Source organism: Melanerpes formicivorus, unplaced genomic scaffold (assembly GCF_026170545.1).
Source record: "Melanerpes formicivorus ecotype bairdi unplaced genomic scaffold, bMelFor1.0.p_v2 SCAF_20, whole genome shotgun sequence".
In the NCBI taxonomy this organism is placed as follows: domain Eukaryota; kingdom Metazoa; phylum Chordata; class Aves; order Piciformes; family Picidae; genus Melanerpes; species Melanerpes formicivorus.
This window is the reverse complement of record NW_027142372.1, coordinates 947,636-970,030: the sequence shown is the minus strand read 5'-3', so window position 1 is coordinate 970,030 and position 22,395 is coordinate 947,636. Positions and strand designations below refer to the sequence as shown.

The 22,395-nt window shown below is 40.5% G+C and overlaps 1 protein-coding gene across 2 annotated transcripts in view; it reads left to right on the top strand.

Moving 5' to 3' along the window:
* Positions 1–9,671, top strand: part of NFATC3 (nuclear factor of activated T cells 3) — a 71,565-nt gene extending 61,894 nt beyond the window's left edge. For both annotated transcript variants that reach the window (XM_068150489.1, XM_068150488.1), the window contains one exon: positions 6,241–9,671. In XM_068150489.1, the coding sequence (XP_068006590.1) occupies positions 6,241–6,365 (125 nt within the window). In that variant the 3' untranslated portion in view covers positions 6,366–9,671. The remainder of the gene's footprint in view (positions 1–6,240) is intronic.
* The last annotated feature ends 12,724 nt before the right edge of the window (positions 9,672–22,395 follow it).

The window sequence follows — 22,395 nt, the reverse complement described above, 5'->3', positions numbered from 1 at the left end:
GCCCTATTTCATTTAGAGTCCTCTTGAATTGAAAATGAACAGCTGTATGAGGACTTGCTCAGTACTGTTTAAAAGTAGTCTTAAACAGGTGAATAAGTGTTAGGAATATTTAGTAAACGAGCAGAGAAGGAACAAATGGTATTGTATAGATTAGTTATGTGCCCAGGAGGAAGGTGTTTTGATTCAGGAGAACTAACATCACCCAAGACTTGGAACAGAAGTCATGCTGAATCAGGTAGTACTCTCCAGCCAGAAAAATGAATGAGCAGAACATGCTAACTATAATAAAATGGTGGCAGAGATGTACTGATTGACTGATAAATTATGAGTGGACTGACCCTGAGAGACTAAGTTAAGGTGATCTTGGAGAACTGATTAAACCAGTGGTGAAAAAAAAGCAGTGATCCTACAACGGTATCATACAGAATCACAGAATGTTAGGGGCTCCAGAGATCAAGTCCAAACTGCCTGCCAAAGCGGGATCACCTAGGGGAAGAGGAGACTCAGAGGTGACCTTATTGCTCTCTACAACTACCTTAAGGGAGGTTGTAGACAGGCAGAGGTTGGTCTCTCCTCCCAGGCAACCAGCACCAGAACAAGACGACACAGTCTCAAGCTGCACCAGGGGAGGTTTAGGCTGGAGATTAGGAGGAAGTTCTACACAGAGTGATTGCCCATTAGAATGGGCTGCCCAGGGAGGTGGCAGAGTCACCATCATTGGAGTTATTTAGGAGGAGACTTGATAAGGTGCTTGGTTGCATGGTTTAGTTGTTAGGTGGGTTGGATGATAGGTTGGACTTGATAATCTAGGTGGTCTCTTCCAACCTGGTTTGTTCTATTCTAACCCCTTTATCTCAGCCAGGGCAGCGTGCATCTGAACCTCCCCTTGGGAGAAGAGACCATGACTAAAAAGCCCTAGCTCTGTCTTCCTTCATAGGAGAGATGTTCAAGGCCCTTCATCTCCCTCAGAGCTCTCCATTGGACACTATCCAGGAGATCCCCAAACTGGATACAGTATTCTAGGTGTGGTCTCACCAGGGCAGAGTAGAGTATCCAAGGACCAGTTCCTGTTCTATCAACCTATTACTCTAAATCAGTCATTTAAAGAAAATTAGCCAAACCACTCAGCAACTTATTAATAGCACCAGTTTTCATGATGATCTCATTCTTCATAACAAGAGCTTTGTACTGTTCAACTGGCTACCATGGTTACCTTTCTGTACATAAGGATGTCTCCTGAGGAGTTGGCTAGCAGTACTCAGAGGACATCTCCATTGGGACAACTGATAAAATTAGTTAGCGCCCTTGGTTCATTGTCACTCACCATACAGATGGCTGAGCTGCTCATCCTCATTTGACTTTAACTTAAAACTCTGGACTGTAAATTGCAGCAGTTTTAGGAGATCTTCATGAACAGTCTTATCTGCTCATGCAGCAGACAGCTGGAACAGTAACTTTAGTATGCTACTTAATTTTATATTTTTTTTAAAGGCTATAGGGACTTGAGCCTCTAGATCCCTTGCAGTGCTTTTTAAATACAGCACAGATGGGGATGAAGAAAATAAAACACCTAAACACCATAAAACCAAGCAAACACCACCACCAACGAAACACCACCACACAAAAATCATTGCAATACAAAACTACAGTACCACCCAAACTGACAGGTCCAACCTAATCTAGCTGTGGCAGAAAGTTCTCTCCCCACCATGTTAAAAACAGTTAAATTCTCTTCTGCACAATCTATTAGTATAAATTTATCAGCCAGTTTACACTGTATAAATATTAGGGATTGAAAAGGTGAACTATTGCAAATGAAGTAACAGATGACATTTGGAAATCAGGGATAGGTGCCAAAGAGATCAAATAGACACAGGAAAGTTGTTAAAATAATTTCCACTTGAGAGCCCAATTTGCAGAATAAAAAAGCACAATAAGAACACCTGTATTACATTGTGATCCATGCTGTATCTGACATACAAGTTGTCAAAAGGCAGTTAGTGCTTCTGTAGTGGAGGAACTGACCCCATTTCTATGAGGTGCCCTGTGTGCAACCCCCTCTTCTTTTAATCTGATCCAGTCATGTTTTTGACATTAGCTACCTGGATTGTTGGTACATAAACCATTAGGTAACACTTTTGATTATCCAAAATAATCGTAGGTGGTCAGTGGGTACTGAAGAGCACTAAATATCATCTAGACCTCTGATTATTATGTAAGCTATTTCTGGTTCACCTCTTGACAATAAACATCCAGGTTATGGAATTAGTAGTCAGAACACAGCACCAGATATACCAAACAGGCACAGATTTAACCTGGGGGGTAGAAGGGACAAAGAAGGTGGCGATAGGTTGGAACGGTTGTAGTCCTACTCACATGACTGTTCTTAAGTTTCCCATCTTAAGTCTCAAGAAATGTTCTCTTTTCAAAGAGGCAACAGAAGCATAAACTGTAACAACACAAATGAACCTGGCACCCAAACCACAGCCAGCCATTAAACATACTTGAGATCTGCATTACTGAATCCTGAACAAGATCCGCAGCCTTCTCTAGAAACTTGTGCTGAAGGAAGAAAGGAAATGTTATAAAATGCCATGCATCTTAACTTCCCACTATCTAGTTAACTGGGTGGCTTTCAAGGTTAAACTTAAAGGCATGTGAAATCTTTCTAGCTGTATTTCTAGGAGAGCTTAGTCACATTACCCCATAGTTGAAAACAGGAAAGGTGGAATAAAAGGTTCACTGGAAGTAGAGAAAAGAATATTTGTTTGTTTGTAAAGCATCTTCAGCATAGCCTGAGCTCATCCTCTCAGGACTGAGAGAGGAAGTCAGTGTGAACAATCTGTCACCTAAGAACATGGATTTTGCTAGACAACATAGAAAACCTGTGTTTAAGCTCATGAATTAAGTTTTCAGTTCTGAGTACAGACCACTGAATGTTCTGTGAGTGGTCCTGTGTGGAAGGTGCTGATACGCGTTCAAACACTATCCTTTGGGTTTCTGTTGTAGTCTTTAAAGTAATATGATTTTCTCCACCACAAATAATTACAAAAAAGGAAAAAAACATATGATTTCACCTTCAGCCCTGTACATTTCTACACAGGATTTTTAATGACTGTATGATTTACCCTTTAGACTTTATTTTATACAACTCCACTGTCAGAAAGATACAATAAATGCTGATAAATGTCAATTTAGATATATGCAGGCATCTCACTATTCGATGCCTTAAAACCAAGCTGTACATAGCTGCAGTGAGCTGTTCCAAGGGACTTCTGCACAGCCTAACTTAGGGAAATACTCAACATGGTTGTTCTACATTTTTTTATTTCAGGTTTTAAGAGACCAGCCTTCTGTAGAAAAGTTGTTTTCCTGGTTTAAATTTGCTCATTTGTTCTCCACCCACTAGCTTGCATCCTAGCAGGGTACTATCCCTATTCGTCCCTTGCATGGCTCATAAGCATGCTGGGCAGTCAGCAGGCCACTGAGCCTGTTACCCAGTAATTCCCAGTACCACCCTACCCCATGGTCTCAAACCTGGCAGCCAGACTATTGAACCACAGAAGGATAGAACACTTTGATCTCAGCTGCAAGCTTCTGCAGATCCTGCTTTCTTTGAAGCATTTTTATCACTATCTGTACATAATCTAAACCAATGTATGTTTTCTGGAGTCTGCAGGCTTCCCCCGCCCCTTGGTTGCTTAAAGATTTCCAGACAGCTGAAATGGGCACTCTTGGCAAATACCAGATAGGAAGATGAGTTAGTCACGAAGCTGTGGTATGCAAAGAAGTGACACCACTTTTGCCAGACACAGTAGGAACAAGGATTATGGACTTTTACATAGGCCTGCTTGGCACTCTAACAAAACACTGATACAGATACTGGGGGCTAGGGTGGTGGTAGACAATAATAATTTTTTTAAAGGGTACATTTGAATAGTGGTTGGATTTAAAGAATTAGCAATCCAAACAAAGTCACTGTGGCAAGTAAAATGACTCCAGTAAAGTTTTCTGTTGGGAAGAAGACACACTATTGCGTTTCCTTTAAACGCAGTAGATGTGTACTAGCCACATGCGAACAGTACTGCCAAGAGTTCTTCAATAGCAAAATGAAAGGTATGACAGAGCTGTTGCACTTAGCTATCAAACAACTCCCTGTAAACTAAACATTCATTATTGAGGAAATATAAACAAGCACACCACAAACTAACCTATAACTTCAATATTTTATGTAATAAATTATGCAGAACTTCAGCAAATACCCCCCCCCATGACCAGCTGTTGTGTTCACAGTGCAGTGTGATGTGTTATGCCACATGGGTACATGCTGTCAGTTAAGCACCTTTGCCTGTGGGACCTGCAAAGCGTTGCAGCAGTGCAGAGCAGTTTGTTCTGATGTTGCCAGTACAGAGAGAGATATGTCAGAACTTGAAGTAATAACAATGCTGAAATACAGAAGGTATTTAGCTGTGTCACTTTTTATTATACCTCTCAGCAAAGTTTCAGTAGTACTGAACATCAGCAATACTTTATTTGCATGAAGCAACTGCTGGGTAGCATACAATAGATAATAAAGGTCCTAGGGTTATAGCAAGCTAATAAGTGCCCTGACAGAAATTGACAGAACAAAGTTCTTAGCTAGCTAAATTGTGGTTGGTTTGGGTTTGTTTTTAAAAAAAGGTCTTGCTTTTGAACAGCTGTTTACTTTTGCATTGTGTTGGGAGAATAAATAACTTGAAAAAGTATCCTACCTGCAGTCATGCCACTTTCAGTGTCATAGTGCCAGTTAAGTTCATTGCAGTAAAGATGTTTTTGAAGCCCAGTAAATTGCAAGTCTTGTGATGCTGGAGGGAGTTGGTTATGACATAGCTCATTTGAACAGTTTGACCCTCTGGGCTGCATTAATATGTATTCTTAACAGGCTGTCCTTGCATTCATGCAAGAGAGACCCATTGCCAGCGATGGACTGTTAGATAAGACAGATGTCCTCCATGGTTACATGCGGGTGTATGACAGAAGAGCATTTTAAAGATTTCCAAAGTAAACTGAAATAAGAGACAAAACTTGTTTGAGTTGAATTTTATATCCATTCACAGTAGTACTGCATTGTCTTTCAAACTCACTTATGCTCTGCTGCAGGCACTCCATAAACAGACAGCAAATTATGCTACCTGTAGACTGACCTTGTTATGCTTCTACTAGACAGAAATAGTTCATAGGAAGCTAAATCCTGCTATGGAAAATTAAGGAAGCATTAAGAAAAGTGGTGAAGTACATCAGTATTGTTCTGTGAAGTTACCCAATGGAGAACAAAAGAGTAAAAACCTAGGTTCCAAATGTGTTAACATTTTCAGTAGAAGCAGCTTACCAGCTAAACAAGAGAGTCTAGGAATGGTCCTAACTCAACGAAAGTACCCCATTAAATGCCTGTTTATAAAAGGTCTAAATAAATTCATGCCAGAGGCTTTTCTTTTATTACTGTAATTCAGCATATTCAAAGTCTTGATGAAAAAGATGCTGTATACCTCCTGCCATGCAGTCATGGACAACAACATGCCTGCCTGCCGCTTCTATTAAATAATTTATATTGTAGTTATAATATTTCTCTAGCATTTGCCATTACTATTCATTGGGGTGTTTTTCATCTCCACAGCTAACGATTTTTTGCTGAATGTGACAGACACAAAATGATGTGATTCTTCACTCTAGAAAAGCTAAAGGAAGATCTTGCTAGTGGATTTTTAGAAATGCAAGTATTCAGAAAACTGACCAATTAAATAGATACATACTATTAAAAAGAATATTCTATTACCCCAAATCCAAGTTCTGAGGAAGTTCTTCAAGTAGATTTAAAGAGTTGTTTGTTGTGACAGTAACACTCTTACCAGAAAGAGTTCTGTGGGGGAATCTGACCTCTGCTGTGCTTTTCAGTTACCTGATTGTCAGGAATAGGTATGTGCCTTATTTTCCTCAAGTGTGTTTGGGATTCTCCAACATGGATTATGGTAAGTACAAAATGCAATTTTAAGAGAAATTTGGGTTATGTTTTTGTTGCCTTGCTCAAGTGTTACTGAAATTAGGTTACTCATTCATCCTCTGAAACTTAACTGCTTCAAGTCTTAGCATAGAAATAGTTCTTTTATACACTGATGAGTTCTGCCTTTTGGAAAGCAGAAAGAGTCACTTTTAGATTTTTATGTAATTTTGTGTGGTGTCCCCCCCCTTTTTTTTTCCTTGTAGTGAATGAGATCATAGGAAGAGATATGTCACAGATCTCAGTGTCACATGGAATGGCAGTGGCCAGCCAGTCTGCACATACATGTCCTGGATCTCTGGAGACAAGAATATCTGATGGAATCCAGTAAGGGATAAGCTTACAACTGAACATCCATGTACATGTAACAGTTTCTCTGAATATTTCTTCATCTTCTTCCTCTTTAGACTTCCTGTGCTTCCAACTCTGTGGCCTTTATGAACTGGAACAGTGGATCCTTGCAAAGCCCTTTTAGTGGGTTACATTTTTGATGTAGAGACAGAGCATTTTAATTCTAGTTCCTCAGATGCTGTAAAGAGACTTCTTGAAATGGACACAGAATCTACACCAGATATTTTAACTGTTTTAAAGTTACAAACAAGCTTTGCTTTTTTGCATTTAAATAGAATCCTTTTATATTGTAAGTGCTTCAGATGTGTGGAGATGTTAGTTTGCTCTTATAATATTCACAGTACTGAATGTGGGAAAAGATTTAATACACAACTTCAGTGTCCTGTTTTCCCTTAGAGATAGTCTAGTTTGTAACACCTTTTGGTCATTTTGGAAAGCCTTTAAAGCTTCTATTGTTTAATCCTTTTTTAATATGATCTTCCAGTGGCAAATCATGCTTGTCATCTGAAGCCAATGCCATGGAAGCTGTTGTGTATACAAATACTGTAGTGTTTTCTTAGATTCATAGGAAGCAAAGCCAAATGTAGAGCTGCACTCGTTTATAAACTGAAAAATGTTACTTGATAGGCTGCAAAAAGACCATTCCATCATGAAAGTGTTGGGATAGAAATGACATTCCAAAAATTTAACTTTTATAACTTTGTGGATAATCTTCCTGTTCTTTCTTAGCACAGGCTCCTTCTCGAAATAGCTTTTTCTTAGGAAGTTACATTTGTAATCCAGTTTGAGCCATAGGCTTTTAGATTAAAGAACAGCAACATCCATCAAAGCCATGTTAGATACAGGAGAAATTGTGGTATTTGCTAAGGATCTAAATGTTCCTGTTATCCCTGCAGAATACAGTTCTGAAATCATCAGTTCAGTGGCAAACAAGTTTTCCATGCAATAACTCATTTGATCACTTCTCTTTTATATGCTGTATGCCTGACCATGCCACTTGGAGGTCCTGAGGAGAAGACAGTTACAGTTCCTGAAACTTAAGCTGTCCATAAACATCAGTTGGCTGAAAAGGAATTGGCTGTGAATTAGTGATGAGGGTGGAATATGGTGCTCATGCTTAATTGTAAAGGTGCAAAGCAGAAGCTACCAAAGAAATACACAAGATGTACTCAAAGGATGCATTTCTCTTACCCACAGAATCTGATACATTTGAAACAGCCTCTATACAAGGGCTATAAACAATGTCAGGCCTCTATAATTAGAAACCTAGGAGAGGATCTGAAACTGCTTGCTTGGGCCAGACACATGTTCCTCCCCAAGAAGACATGGTCATTTATAAAGCCTTCTGGTGTGGAGCACACAGAGTACAACAGTAAATGGCAGAAGAGGATCAGAACTTCACTCCAAACATTTAAGATGTTAGTTTTAGTTCCACATTTGGGTGAGCTGTGATGCTCCAATGAAAATTAAGAGCACATACACTCAAAAATGGTGAAATACATGGTGTCGTTTCACTGGAATTAATTTAGTCAATTATAGGCATTTCAGTGGTCTAAGGCTTCAGCTGGAAGGTAAACTGTGAAACCAAGACAGGAGCACAGGCCTCTTTCTATAGGCAGTTACTGCAGACTGAAAAGTACAGCAAAATGGTCTGAAAGAGACTATCATGGCTTATTGAATTAATACCTGTAGGATTGAACACATTGTGATGTGTTTTTGCAGACAGTTACAGAGAAAAATTTCTATTGAGCCTTTTGTAGGCAAAGCATCAGGTAAATGTAAGTCAGCATCCAAGCCATACCATTACAGTAGCCACAATCACATATTAGCAACAGCTGAATCACGGACTTTGAAAGACACTCTAAATGAAACAGTTGCAGTGAGAACTCTGTATCATGTACTTCTCCTTTTTTGAGTGGAACCTGAGAGTATCATCTTGATGTTTCACAACTACTTCAAACAACTGAATGCAAGGCCACCACGTGCATGCTGGGAACCTGAAGCATCATTTTTGTGAATGTATCGGTCAGCAGTGCAGATCTTTAAATGTGCAAGGAAAAAAAGTGTGATACTGTAGTTGCCCCATAGCAATGGTGCTTTACTTTGTCCTCTACTCACTGACATTAAAGATCCAAGAAAAGGATTCACATGCTCAGAAATAGTAAATCTTTTAACACTTCTTAAACTACAAACAAAACTCCCAAAAAAGACAGCACTCTCTAAAATGTATAATTGTCTTGAGTGAGTGGTGCTGGCCAGGCATGTTCCAATTTTCATTCACATATTGGGTCTTTTGCATTAACCATTGTTTATAGGAGGATTCTAACTGAAAAGCTTTTCATACTCCATGTTGATTTCTGCTCCTTTAACCTACTGGTACAGACTTCTCCTGTCAAGTTCTCCAAGTAGCTGGAATTCACACTGTACCTAAAATATAGGAGCCCAAACAATCCAGAATTGCTATGCACTAAATTTTCTGATGCCTTTAAATACCTTGATGCCTGTAGAGATAGAGACGCTTTCCTATTTAAAAATAAAAGTTAAAAATATAGCTTTGGATACTAAAGCAGTTTTGTATTTGCCTTGTAAAAGCTTTAATACAAGGGTCTTAATTTTATTGTAGCTTGTGTGATAATGTAGGTAAAGACTGTTAATCTTGTGTAACATTAGTGATATAAAAAGCACACAATCTCTATTGGACTATGCAAATTGAATTCTACAACAGATATGTGATATTTTGTTGGCATCCACTTCCTTGCCCTTAAGTCCTTTCTTCTCCCTGAAGTAGTTTTCCAAAACTGTGTAATAATGTATATTATCCTGAAGGAAAGCCTTAACGATGATGTAACTTACTATAAGGAGAGAGAAAGATCAATGGTAAAACCAAGAAATTAAGTGGCGGTATATTAATGCAAGGGGTAGGTGGGGCGGGGTGATTTCTGAAAGTACTAGAACATGGCAATCAATTTCTGTAGAAAAACTGTTATGTTATCAGGGGAACTGCCATCCTTTTGAAACCAAAGAATGAAAAGAACCTGACAGATTTGTTCTGATAGAAAAACAAAGCTTTGAAACTCTATTTTTGATACTCATGATGGATGTCATTCCTTGAGCTTTGGAAACTGTTCAAATTGAAGTTTTATATTTAAAAATGTGGGACAATAAAGAATAAGTTCTAGATGTTTACAGAGCCTTGTATTGTAATTTCATGTACATTTTGTATTTTAAACAGTTTTGTAAGTTATGATTGCAGTGCTACTTGCAGAAATAAAGGGAAAAACTTGCATTTAGGCTCCGAAATCTTAGTGTTTGAATAAAGGGAAGGAATGGAAATGCATGATGATGTGCTCATACTGCAGAGTTGGGAGACAGCCTGAATCAGCACTGCTCTCTTACAACGTAATGCTGAAGCTGTATCTGACTTTGCAGCCTGGATCTTCCCTTTTCTTTTTCTGTTTCTTCCTTGAAAGGCATACAGCTGAGACTTTGTGAGCCTCCCAAAGGTGCAGACATTTGCCATAAACTGAGAAATTCATGACACTCCACTTTTACTCCTTATTTCCAACCATCAGGATGACATAGTTTGAATTACTTCTTCCCCTTTGTATACTTTTGAGTTACTTTATTCTCACTACAACATCCACAAAATAAACATCAGCAAGCAAGAATAGTACATGAAATCTCACATGCAGATGGGTCTGAGGAAGACAGTTTTGTCCTGCCTGCACTGAACAAAACAGGTGGTAAGAAGGTACACAACTTCTACACTTCCTCTGCACCAAGCTGCAGTGAAGTCATTGCTGCTTCTGTTTCTAATTAACTAATGGACTAGTTTATATATTTTCCTAACCATAAATGCTGATAGAAAATAGCCTGGCCCAGAAACCGCTAACAAAATGACAGATTACCAAGACAGATTGCCTCCAGCAGAAGCTGAAGTCCCTATTTCTGCTACCACTGCTAATACATCAGTTACACATATACTTCACCTCAGGGCTGAGCAGAATGCACAAGGGTCTAGTTGAGAGTAGCTTTGTGACAGACAAAATGCTAGGAAGCCTATGAAAGAAAAAAAGTAGGAAATCTGCTACCCTTAAATAGAATAGAAATAACCAGGGCAGAAAAGACCTTCAAGATCATTGAGTACAACCTATCACCCAACACCATCTAATCAACTAAACCATGGCACCAAATGCCCCATGCAGTCTCTTCTTAAACACTTCCAGTGATGACAACTCCACCACCTCCCTGAACAGCCCATTCCAATGGCCAATCTCTCTTTCTGCAAAGAACTTCTTCCTAACATCCAGCCTAATCCTCCCTTGGGGCAGTTTGAGACTGTGGCCTCTTGTTCTGGTGCTGGTTGCCTGGGAAAAGAGACCAACCCCTACCTGGCTGCAATCTCCCTTCAGGTAGTTGTAGATAGCAAGAAGGTCTCCCCTGAGCCTCCTCCAGGCTAAGCAACCCCAGCTCCCTCAGCTTCTCCTCACAGGGCTGTGCTCCAAACCCCTCACCAGCTTTGTGGCCCTTCTCTGGACATGTTCTAGCAAGTCAACATCTTTGCTAAACTGAGGGGCCCCAAACTAGACACAGGACTCAAGGTGTGGCCTAAGCAGTGCTGAGTACAGGGGCACAATGACTTCTCTGCTCCTGCTGGCCACACTATTCCTGATGCAGGCCAGGATGCCATTGGCGTTCTTGGCCACCTGCGCACACTGCTGACTCATGTTCGGCTGCTGTCAATCAGTACCCCCAGGTGCCTCTCTGCCTGGCTACTCTGCAGCCACTCTGACCCCAGCCTGTAGCACTGCATTCAGGTGGTTGGGGCCAATGTATAGAACCGAGCACTTGGATGTGTTCAATCTCATGCCTTTGGACTCTGACCATCTGTTCAGCCTGTCAAGGTCCCTCTGCAGAGCTCTCCTACCCACTAACAGGTCAACACCTGCCCCCAGCTTGGTGTCATCTGCAAATTTACTGATAATGGACTCAATCCCCTTGTCCAGATCATCAGTAAAGATATTGAACAGGATGGGGCCCAGCACTGATCTCTGGGGGACACCACTAGTGACTGGCTGCCAGCTGGATGTGGCACCATTCACCACCCCTCTCTGGGCTTGGCCCTCCAGCCAGTTCCTAACCCAGCAGAGTGTGCTGGGGTCCAAGCCATGGGCTGACAGCTTGATCAGGAGTTTGCTATGGGGGATGGTATCAAAAGGCCCTGCTGAAGTCCAGGTAGACTACATCCATAGCTTTCCCCACATCCACCAGGCAGGTCACCTGACCATAGAAGGAGATCAGGTTAGTGAGGCAGGACCTGCCCTTCCTAAATCCATGCTAGCTGGGCCTGATCCCTTGGCCATCCTGTAAGTGTTGTGTGATTGCACTCAAGATGACCATAATCTTGCCTGGCACTTAGGTCAGGCTGACAGGCCTGCAATTCTCTGCTTCCTCCTTCCATCCCTTCTTGTGGATGGGCATCACATTGGCCAGCTTCCAGTCATCTGGGACCTCTCTAGTGAGCCAGGACTGTTGAAAAATGATGGAGAGTGGCTTGGCCAGCTCATCTGCCAGCTCTCTCAGCACCCTAGGATGGATCCCATCCGATCCCATGGACTTGTGGAGATCCAAGCAGATCTCTAACTACTTCCTCCTGGACTACAGGGGAACTATACTGCTCCCTGGCTCCATCTGCCAGCTCAGGAGGCCAGTTGTCTGGAAGACAACCTACCCTGCTATTAAAATTTGAGGCAGAGAAGGTGTTGAGTATCTCTGCCTTTTCCTCATCTTTAGTTACAATATTCCCCTCCATATCCACTAAGTAGCACTAAGGAGGTTGTCTTTGCCCCTCCTCTTGCTATTAATATATAGAAGGATTTTTTGTTGTCTTTCACAGCAGTGGCCAGTCTAAGCTCTGAATGGGCTTTTGCCTCTGTAATTTTTTTCCTGCATGACCTGGCAACATGCTTAAACATTTTAATAGTTACCTCTCCTTCCTTCCAAAGATGATACACCCTATTTTTTCCCCTTAATTTGCTCAGAAGTTCATTGCCCAGCCAAGCTGGCCATATGCTCTGGTGGCTCATCTTCCAGTACATTGGGAAAGCCTGTTCTTGCACCTTCAAGAATTCTTTCTTGAAGTAGGTCCAGCCCTCCCTGACCCCTTTGTTTTTAAGGGCTGTTTCCCAAGGTATCTGCTGAGTTAGTTCCTTGAGTAACCTGAAGTCTGCCCTCTGGAAGTCCAGAGTAGAATTTTTGTTGATACTCCTCTTAGCTTGACTGTACATTGAAAACCCAAACACTTGAATGCAGGCTAGTGCCTAGTCTCCTTCAAGAGCCAGTAGTAAACTACATTAAGAAACATCACAGGAAGTTGTACTACAAATGAGTTTCAAGCTGGTGTTGTATAATTATCAGTGTTCAAGCAGACCACTAGATAAATGTTCGAATTTGAATTCCATAAAGTTTTTTCACTCTTCCACAGAGTTAACATCAAATCACTATTAAGTACTGTGACTTCCAGAACTCAATGTACATTTTAGTTGATGTTTCAGGTCATGTATATACAGCATTTTAGAGTTCTTATAATGCGCTTATATTATCACTTATAACGTGTACCTTTTAGTCTGTGTGTCAGCATACCACATATTGATCATGAATTATTCCCTCACTAGTCTTTCCCATAACTCAAGCAGTTCAACCATTCACAGCTTTATCAATTTCCCTCCCTACCCACACACATTTACCATTTACAGACAGTTCCAAACCAGAGGAAATTTAAGGTGTTATTGGAAGGATAATGGCTTCTTTCCTCCTACATACCACTCGGCAAATCCATATCAGATTCTGCTTGGTAGAACAAAAGTACCAGCAACACAGATCCTCCTATTTAGGAACCCTAATTCAGAAGCCAGAACTACACAGATGGTGCATTCACAATAGCTCCCCAGTTCTCGCCATACTTGGGAAGGAACCTTGCAAGCCGCTAAGCAGCAAGTGCTTAGCCGCCTGAAGGGCGGCTGGGACAGTGCTACTCAAGTACTTGTAGTATCTGCAACCTACTTCTGCAATGGCACCAGGGCCTCCTGTCAGCTCTTTGGTTACAAAGGCTGATCTCACTCCATTCTGTTGCTGTTATTTCATATTTACAACCCTCCTTTTCAACTCCAGAACTCTATTACTAAAAGATACTCAGGCTCACCTAATGTCTTATTTATGCCCCAACATCAAATTCACTGAAGTAACAGATGGCATTTGCTGAAGCTTGGAAATCTTTAACATGTGTTTTCTGCTTCTGAATTATTAAAACTGAGAAATAAATAATTTATAGATAAACAATTCAACATCCCCCATTCCTACAACAATACAGAACCACCCAAACCACATGAAAATTACCTCAAACACTAGGCATGCTAAACAACTGCTCAGAAGTCTTCACTCTCCTCCTGCCACAAAAGATAGCTACCTGAAATAGTGTTTCACAACTGTCTTTTTTCCACAGACACAAAAATAAATTAAAAAATGCACAACTCAAGAAGAGGACACAGGAAGGTGTATTTATGAAAGGTGGTATTAAAACTTGCAAAGCACATTCTTGCTATCCCAAACATACTACAGTTCATGTCACAAAAAAACAAAACAAAAATTTATCCCCCCACCCTCTACAGCCTTATGTGTCTCCAGAGTAGTGCAAAACTTTGCATGGAGAAATCTCCCTTTCCAAGCAAGAAGCAGCTTGGCAAAGGGAAATGGATTCAGAGCCACAGCCAGATAGGATTAACGAATAGGTAACAGCTCACATGAAGAGAAGCCATTCTGCAGGGAAAAAGCTTGTTCTCCAGAAAGAGAGCTTCCTGCTAGAGTAGGGTTAAGAGGAAATCTTTGTTTGCTCAGCTTTGGAGACATTTAAGTTATTTTCTCTAAAAATTCTGCATCATTAAGGCTGGCCTTGGTTGGCCCTCTAGCAACTACTGCAGCCACTCCACTGGCTTCACACAGCTGGAGCAATGTTTACAACAGTTGAAGAGCTGAGCTCTTCTCAGAACATGATGGGTGGGCTGGGAACAGTAGGCACAAAGTGTGCTCACACTGCACAGCACACCCTCCTCACTGCTCTGAGCTCTGACTCAAAAGCCAAATCATGCACCTCAGTTTGTCAGGCACCCCTTCATATTTCCTATAAATATCTCCCCACCAGCATGTCCTCCCAGAAACATCCATTAAATTATAGAAAATCCTTCCTGCACTGCTGCAACAGTAAAGCTCTACATTAGCAATCTTTCACGGAACGCCGCAGGAGGAGAAATGCAAAGGCAGATTTTGAAAGGGAAGAATGCTTTCCCATCACAAAGCACTATCAAGAGAACATTATCTTCAGTACCTGAGTCAAAAGGCTGTATGTGTGGTTTGACTATTGGTCTAAAATGGACTGCATTTACTGTATCCACCTACAAAATCACATTTCTTTAAAAAGCTCTTTGTGCTTCTAAATGATGGTCTGAACACTTTGGGGGTATACATATCCTAAGTTACTGATCATATTCACTGCTGAGATACTATGTGGGGAACAAAAGCAAATTTAAGCTAGACATTCCCATCATGCTTTAAATGTACCCAAATATAACCAAAATTAGATAAGCTCCTTTCAGAAATGAAGTCTAGATTTAGCAATCAGAGAGAGCCTGGACAGGGATGGCTGGTGCTTTGGGCAGACTGCTCGCCTATGCTACTTGTGCAATTCATTCTGAGAAAGGTTCAAGAAAAATCACACATAAAAGGTTCACTAAGCAGAGGTTACAAACTGCCCATCATACAGAAGCAAGGCATGTTCGGGGAGGGGGGGGGGGGATATACAAAAAACAGGCCACAGGAATGCCAAACTCCTAAATGTGAAACCATCTAGATGTTCTGAAAGCACAATTTGAGGAGCTACTCATGAGCAAAACCTTGGATAAAAGCTTTCCTGTCACACTAATTTTATTATACAATCCTTGGTATAAATTACCACTTTCATATTTCCTAGAACTGCAAAGCCACTGGAGTGACAGGGAGCACTTTGGACTATTTTCCTTATTACCCATAGTTACTTGTTTGCAACTCCTGCGATTGGTGAAGGAGTGGTTGAGTGTAAGATCTTAGATATTTATTAGTAATTCACACACACAAAAAAGAGGCAAAATCCTCAACACACACAGAAACACCCACAACAAACACCCAACGTGTTACAAATCTATGAGATTCGGAGTGAAGAGCAGCAAGTGTGAAACTACTATGAAATTCCAAAAGCACATCAGCAGAACTCTTTTAAGAGAGAAGAGGGGCTAAGTGGTGTTCTCTGCAACATTCCATCTTCCAGTGAAGCACCAGTTACCACCCTGCACAGCTATTCACTCACAATGCCACATAACCAATGTGTATCAACAAAGCACTGTTTCTTACATCAAGAAAAATACTGGACAACTACTCTCTTAGGTATCAGTGGAACACTGTTGATTTAAAGAATGAAGGATGGAGTGTTTTTAATAAGGAAACTCAAAAAACAGCCTGTGGTTTATGTGGGTAAAAAAATATAAATTATAAACCACAGATTCTTATTTTTCCTGGGTACACTGAACAATAGAGAAAAACATTCAAGTGGGGGTGGGGAGGGCAGTGGTTTTGAGCATTCAGGAAAAAATGTAAGTCCTCTTACACAAGGAGTTTGTAGACTTTGAGTGGCAGGGCCTGTTAAACAGCAACCATATTTTTCTTGTACACCTCAAAAATGTTATATCTATAGCTAATATGAAACTATTCCTGAAATCAATAACACATGAGATAGTGTGCCTGCTAAACACAATTCAAGAGTTACTGAATAAGACCTTTTCTGCCAAATTTCTGTCGCAAACGCTAGAGTTACAAATTCAAGGGTTCACTACCAGCTATATAATTATACCTCAAAGCTATGTGCTTTTTACAGAGGTATGGATACAAATAGTACACATGGCCTCTTCCTAAATCAGCCTTGTTTTACATGGATAAAAACTGCTGGCACAAGAAAAGCTGTGCCTTGGCTCTTCCTTCTCATTTCAAATCCAATTTCCTACTCTAGATCTTGAGGCTAAACTTTCATTTATGCCAAGTGACAGGCATGCAACCTTTCCCCCACTTGGGTTTATCTTAATTGTCTCTGAAATATCTACAGTCCATTTTATAATCAGTTGTGACTACAGCTCATGGGATTACCAACATAAGCAGAAAGACCTCTGGGTTGTTAACTGCACTGTCCAGCTTTTTGCTCTAACTACACTCCATGGTGCCATGGCTGTGTTCCTGGCAGCATGGGACTCCCCAGCTCAAATATGGTTTGGTGAAATACACAAAGTGCTTTTATTTTTCTCCTCAGCTTAACTGCTTCATTTCCAGTTTATCCAGAGTAACCCAAGAACAGCCTGTCAGCAGTAAAGTCCTTAGCCTCCATCCCATCCTATTCACAATATTGGCTAATACTGCAGGCTGCCATATTTCCAACCTGCTTTTCCTGTTCAAAAGATGTCAGAAAGTCATACCACCCTTGCAAGGGTGATGTTCATCTCTATGCCACTAGACACAATAGCCTAGTCATTACAAACTCTCTGAAAGCCACAATACCCAGCACTGCACTTGCTCAGTAGATGGAAGGTCTTCAGGCTCACTATGCTCTAACACCACTGTGCTATTTCATCAGGGTAGCTAACTTGAAAAATTAACAAATATGTAGTCTCCTGGTTCCAGTGAGCAGAAGAGGGGGGGTGGGGAAGCAAACAACCAAAACAAAAAAAACAACACACAAACAAGACAAAAACAAATCCTCCCTAATGCCTTCACTGCAGTCAAAATTCCCCCTGCAGTTAGCACTCTGATGTCATCAGTGTCTAGGCCCACAGCATTATAATTTGCTTTCTTTTCCAATTCAGCTCAAAAACTGTCTGCATAACAGGGAAAAAATAGCCTTTTTTTTTTTTTTGGGGGGGGCTTTATCCTTACAAAGGAAGATCAGGGTTCTCAAAAAAAAAAAAAAAAAAAAATCACTGACATGCTGTTATCTCTCAGTCATCAACATCTTTTACATCAGCAAGTGGATTAAATGAAGACAAGCAGACATCACTTTTAATTGAAAGCATGAAAGCTGCCATCCCTATAAGGCTTTTCCTCTTCACAAGCAAGAACACTAACAGGTATAAATTATAACTATTTACTGCTGGGCTAGGATATATCTACCTATTCCCTGCAGATCACCAGCTAGCCTGTGCTCCAGGTGTTATCAGGAACACCATGTATTTGACTCTTTTCAGAAGGATTTAAGAGGTAAAAGTCATACACAAAACATACAGCATTTTAGTGATCCTAAAACTTATATTCATCTGGTATAGAGGACTTCAGGTCAGTAACAAGCTAAATTCATTGTATTTTTAAGTTCCTGTATTGCTTTTCAAACACAGTTGTCCCAACCTTTTAAGGACATATAAAATTAATACTATTACTACAAGGAATATTCAATGCAGTTTGTGTGAAGTGTCACAGTAAAAAGTCATGATTGCTCAAAGACTGCATTTCATCAACCCACAGAAAGACACACCTAATCCAACAGGAACCAGACCCACATTTTCAGAGCATTCTTAAACAAGAATCCATTGGATTAAGTTGTAGCAATGCATGTTAAACTCGAGGAGACTCAGATTAGTCAGGGCAGGAGAGGTGAAGTGATGCAAGGACAGAGTCAGGGCAGCATCTATTGGTCACCTGTCTTTCTGCTCTTCAGCTACAGCACACCTTCCCTTTGCTCCCACAGCAGGTCTTTGTGTATCTGCCATCCATATCAAAGGCAGTCAACAGACAGACTTACAAAGGCAGATCCTCCCAACAGCAAAACACTACAGAAAACATCTGAGGAAGTTCCTGACACAATGTGGGTTGCATTCTCAGAAGAGTAGATCTTTTATTCTATTGGTATTAGCTCAGCCTTGTCAACTTTCCTCTATAATCCCCCTTGTTTCTAATAATTTCTTAGCACTTTCTGCTACCTGGACACCCTTAGTACAGGGTCAGAAGTCTGACTAAAACACTCACTGTGCTTATGGGGAGGGGAAGAAAAAAAGGAATCAGAAGTACTGCAGGATTTTAATACCAGAATTTGTAATGTCAAAAAAATTAAATAATTTGGATTTATCTGCTTCAACTTAAAAATATACCTTGCAAATGAGCTTCTTGCAGTCTTGTATACTCTTCTCTAATGAAACACATCTCATATAAATACCTCACTTCAAGAGCTAATGATTTTTTTTTATTGTTACATTTACATTTTGAATTACTTAAAAAACACTCCACTTCCACATGACCTGTGTGGAAAACATCACAAAATTCAATACAAGGGAATGCTTCAAAGCAACAAAAGTCTACAAAGTGTTTGAAGATTAAGGGTTGTAGAACAGAGAATTTGGTTAATTTTTTTTTTAGTAGCTGAACTACAGATGCACAACTCCAGCCTCCCAATCACACCTAATGTCACAGAACTCTCTCTTGAACAAATGAGGCAGTACCAAAATGTGGCAAATACTACAACACAAGACTATCAAATAAAGATCAAAAATCCCTCCCCATTTTTAGGGAGCTTCAGTCTGTACTACATACACACTATAGCTCAAGCATTTAACATGAAAGAGATCCTCTACAATTTCTTAAGTTCATGGTGCTCACCAATGACCAAATTAAAATTACCTGAGAGCTAGCACAAAGTCCAAAAACCAAAAAAAACACATCATCAATTTAGCTTTTTCTTTACAAGGGAAATTAATACACAGAGGGTGATTTGTAACAGAGTTGTCAGATGGAAACAGTGTCAAGCGTGGTTCCCCTGATGTCTAGCTCAAACTTCTCTTGAGCTACATACACAGCCTGCTGTACAAAGGCAGCTTCAGGGGGGAAAGTACAGTACTCCTGTGTATCTGACCACTGTGCTAGGATACCCAGCAGCTGTGGATCTGCAGGTGGCTGGAAACAAGCACAGCAAATTTGCCAACAGTGGTTTACAATACCCAGCAATGAAAAGCTGAACGAGCAGCTTAAGAAAGTCACTGCTTCTTTGAGAGAAACCCTGCCAATACTGAGGCCATCACACTGCACAAGGAAACCAAGAACCAGCCACAAGGCCAACAGCAAGTAAATCAGTCAAAGAATAAACACCACACTCAGATCTACCAGCTGGGGGCACAAAGCCAGCACAATCACACACACATCCAGCTTAGGCTGCAGCCATGTATTTTGCCACCGAATTCAGTCGGTCTTAAACTCTTATGCTATTGGTATAACTAATTTTTACTTTCTTCAAGCCAGGAGATTAAAGAGTCATTTTCCTTTCATTTCTCAGTCCCTTAGTTTCTGATATTCAAACATCTTAGGCTCACAACTGGGTCACATTTAAAGGGCTCTTGTGATCCAACCATTTCTACTGAATTTCTGTTAGAGATTTTAATGATTTCTTTTTGTAGGGCATTTTTTAAAAGTCTGGTTTTCCAACTAGAATCACATTACTGTAATTCTCACCATTTCAAATAAGTTTTTACATTTCAAAGCAACTTGAGCCAATATCAATGAATATACCACTTCACATGGAAAACATTCAAAACAGAAAAGCAAGAACAAAGTAAAAATAAATTAGATCAACTGCACACATAATGACCTCCCACGCTAAGACTAACAGGCACCAGACTATTTACTGACATTTGTAAGCAGAAGCTCCTACTGCCGCTGCTAACAACCAAACCCACAGGTCCCTAAGCAGTTGTATTTCAAGTATGCTACCTGTAAATCCTGATCGAAAGGGGACATCTGCCGTTAGCACAGATTAGTGCAGGCAGGAAACGCCAAACAAAATTGCAACGCTGAACTAAAAAGCCACTGATGCCTCTAATAAATCTACAACTCCTACTCCCACCTCTAAATAAAGATTACTTTAACCAAAACAGAGAACAGCCCACAGAAAAAACACACCCTGTAGCAAACGGCATTACCTCAAAGACCCAACTAACATTACATAAAATTATAACAGTACTTACACAAAGAATTATTTCAGCTCTACTCTTTCTTCAGCAAGCACACAGAAACCAACATCAGCAAGCCAGTTTGTTTTTTTTTTTTAATGATCACATGAAAAAGTAAAACGAAAAAGGTATGTAACAAGACACCAAAATAAGAACAGACAGCAGAAGGAAATTCTTCACCATGAGGGTAGTGAGACACTGGGACAGGATGTGCAGAGAAGTTGTGGAGGCTCTGACTCTGGAATTGGTCAAGGTCAAGCTGGATAGGCCTTGAGCAACCTCGTCTGGTGGATAGCATCCCTGCCCATAGTGGAGACTTAGAATTAAATGACCTTCCAAACCACTCCAGGATATGGTAAAAAACCAGGTATCACAGAGTCTAGACTGACATCCTATCATCTTTATTTCAATATCCGGATGTTCAAGTAATTAACATAGCGGCTCTCACCTGATTGTATAAAAACAGCAACAACAACAAAAAGCCCTCCAGGCCTCTCATTTATTTTGAGTTTGCTTTTTAAAACCCCCTACATCCAGTAAATCTAAAAAGGCGGAGTTTTGAACTGATTACAGTGGCAGATAGCAGGAGAGTTTTAGCAGGAGTATGGTATTTCAGGTTATCTTTAGATGCAGTCAGAGATACTCTAAGTGGCAGACTCAAAATTCATTACCCTGGACTTTGCTCAATACAGCTCTATACAAAACAGGATGCAAGCAGTTCAACAGCAAGCCTTATGATCAACTGACTGAAATTAAATAAATATTCTTTAAAAGATAAAGATGTTGAAATACTTCATTGAAAAAAAACACAAAAAAAAACCAAACTCAGAGATTGAGCTTCACTAATATAAGTTCCTTGAAAATGTCTTAGCTCACAAACAAGCAAAACTTCAAGCCTTTGTAGGGCAGGTCTGCTCTGCAGATGAAATTCCAACCCAAAACACCTGATCTGGAAGCACAGCTGTAACTATTAAAACCAGACAAGGACCTTTTCAAACTCTCCCACCTCACCCCATCTCAAAAGTAATAAGCTCTGGTCTCTAAATAGGAAATGCCCCATGTAGCATAAACCACAATATTACTAATTCTGAGATAAAATTATTAGTAGCAAGACAATGAGAACAGCAATACCTGAGTGAGGATATCATCTTCAGACTAACTGGATCAGAAGCACAAAACTAGGAAACACAATACAGATGACACTAAATCTGTTCTTCAGTTACACAATAAACAATACAAGTGCAGGTAAGGAACATTGCTGACTGTGAGCGCAGAGTAAGCTTCTTGAGGAACAAAGTTTGTAGCTGACAATAGTCTGAAGACCCTTCTGTAACAACAGTCAAATCACAGTTCTTCCCAAATTTAATTTCTTTTATGTAAAAGTTAATGCTCAGCATTTTCTGTATTTAGTGTTCTTCTACCATTAAACCAATTGCATGGAAAGGCAGCAATTGCTTTATTTAGACTTCTGCAAAACAGCACAGTCAAAAAAAAAACAAAACCAAACCAACCAATCACAAGAAACAAATATACACATAAAAATAAGAAAAACAATACTCAGGCCTTACCTCAAGTTCCAGCCTTCTCCAGCGATGCAAGCCATCATTCAAAGATGCACGACCCAAGTGTTGATGTTCTAGCTGTGAAGGACGTGGAGACTGGAAAGCCAGCTCACCAGCTATAAAGCCTCTGCTGTCACAATGCACATCAGTAACTCCATACTGACATCACCCCAGTTCCATGCTGCTTCCAGAAGCACAGCTAAGATACAACATGCAAACCCCCTTTCAAGAGTTGTCTGCCATACCTGAGCTCTCTCAAAGTATTTGTACGCCTCACCACAACCCCTCCCCCGGCCCCGGAGCAGCCTGCCCCTCGCACAGCTGAGCCACAGAAGCCCTCAGGGCCAGGTGAGCCCTATCAACCAGGCCGACGTCGTGGTGAAGCGAAGTT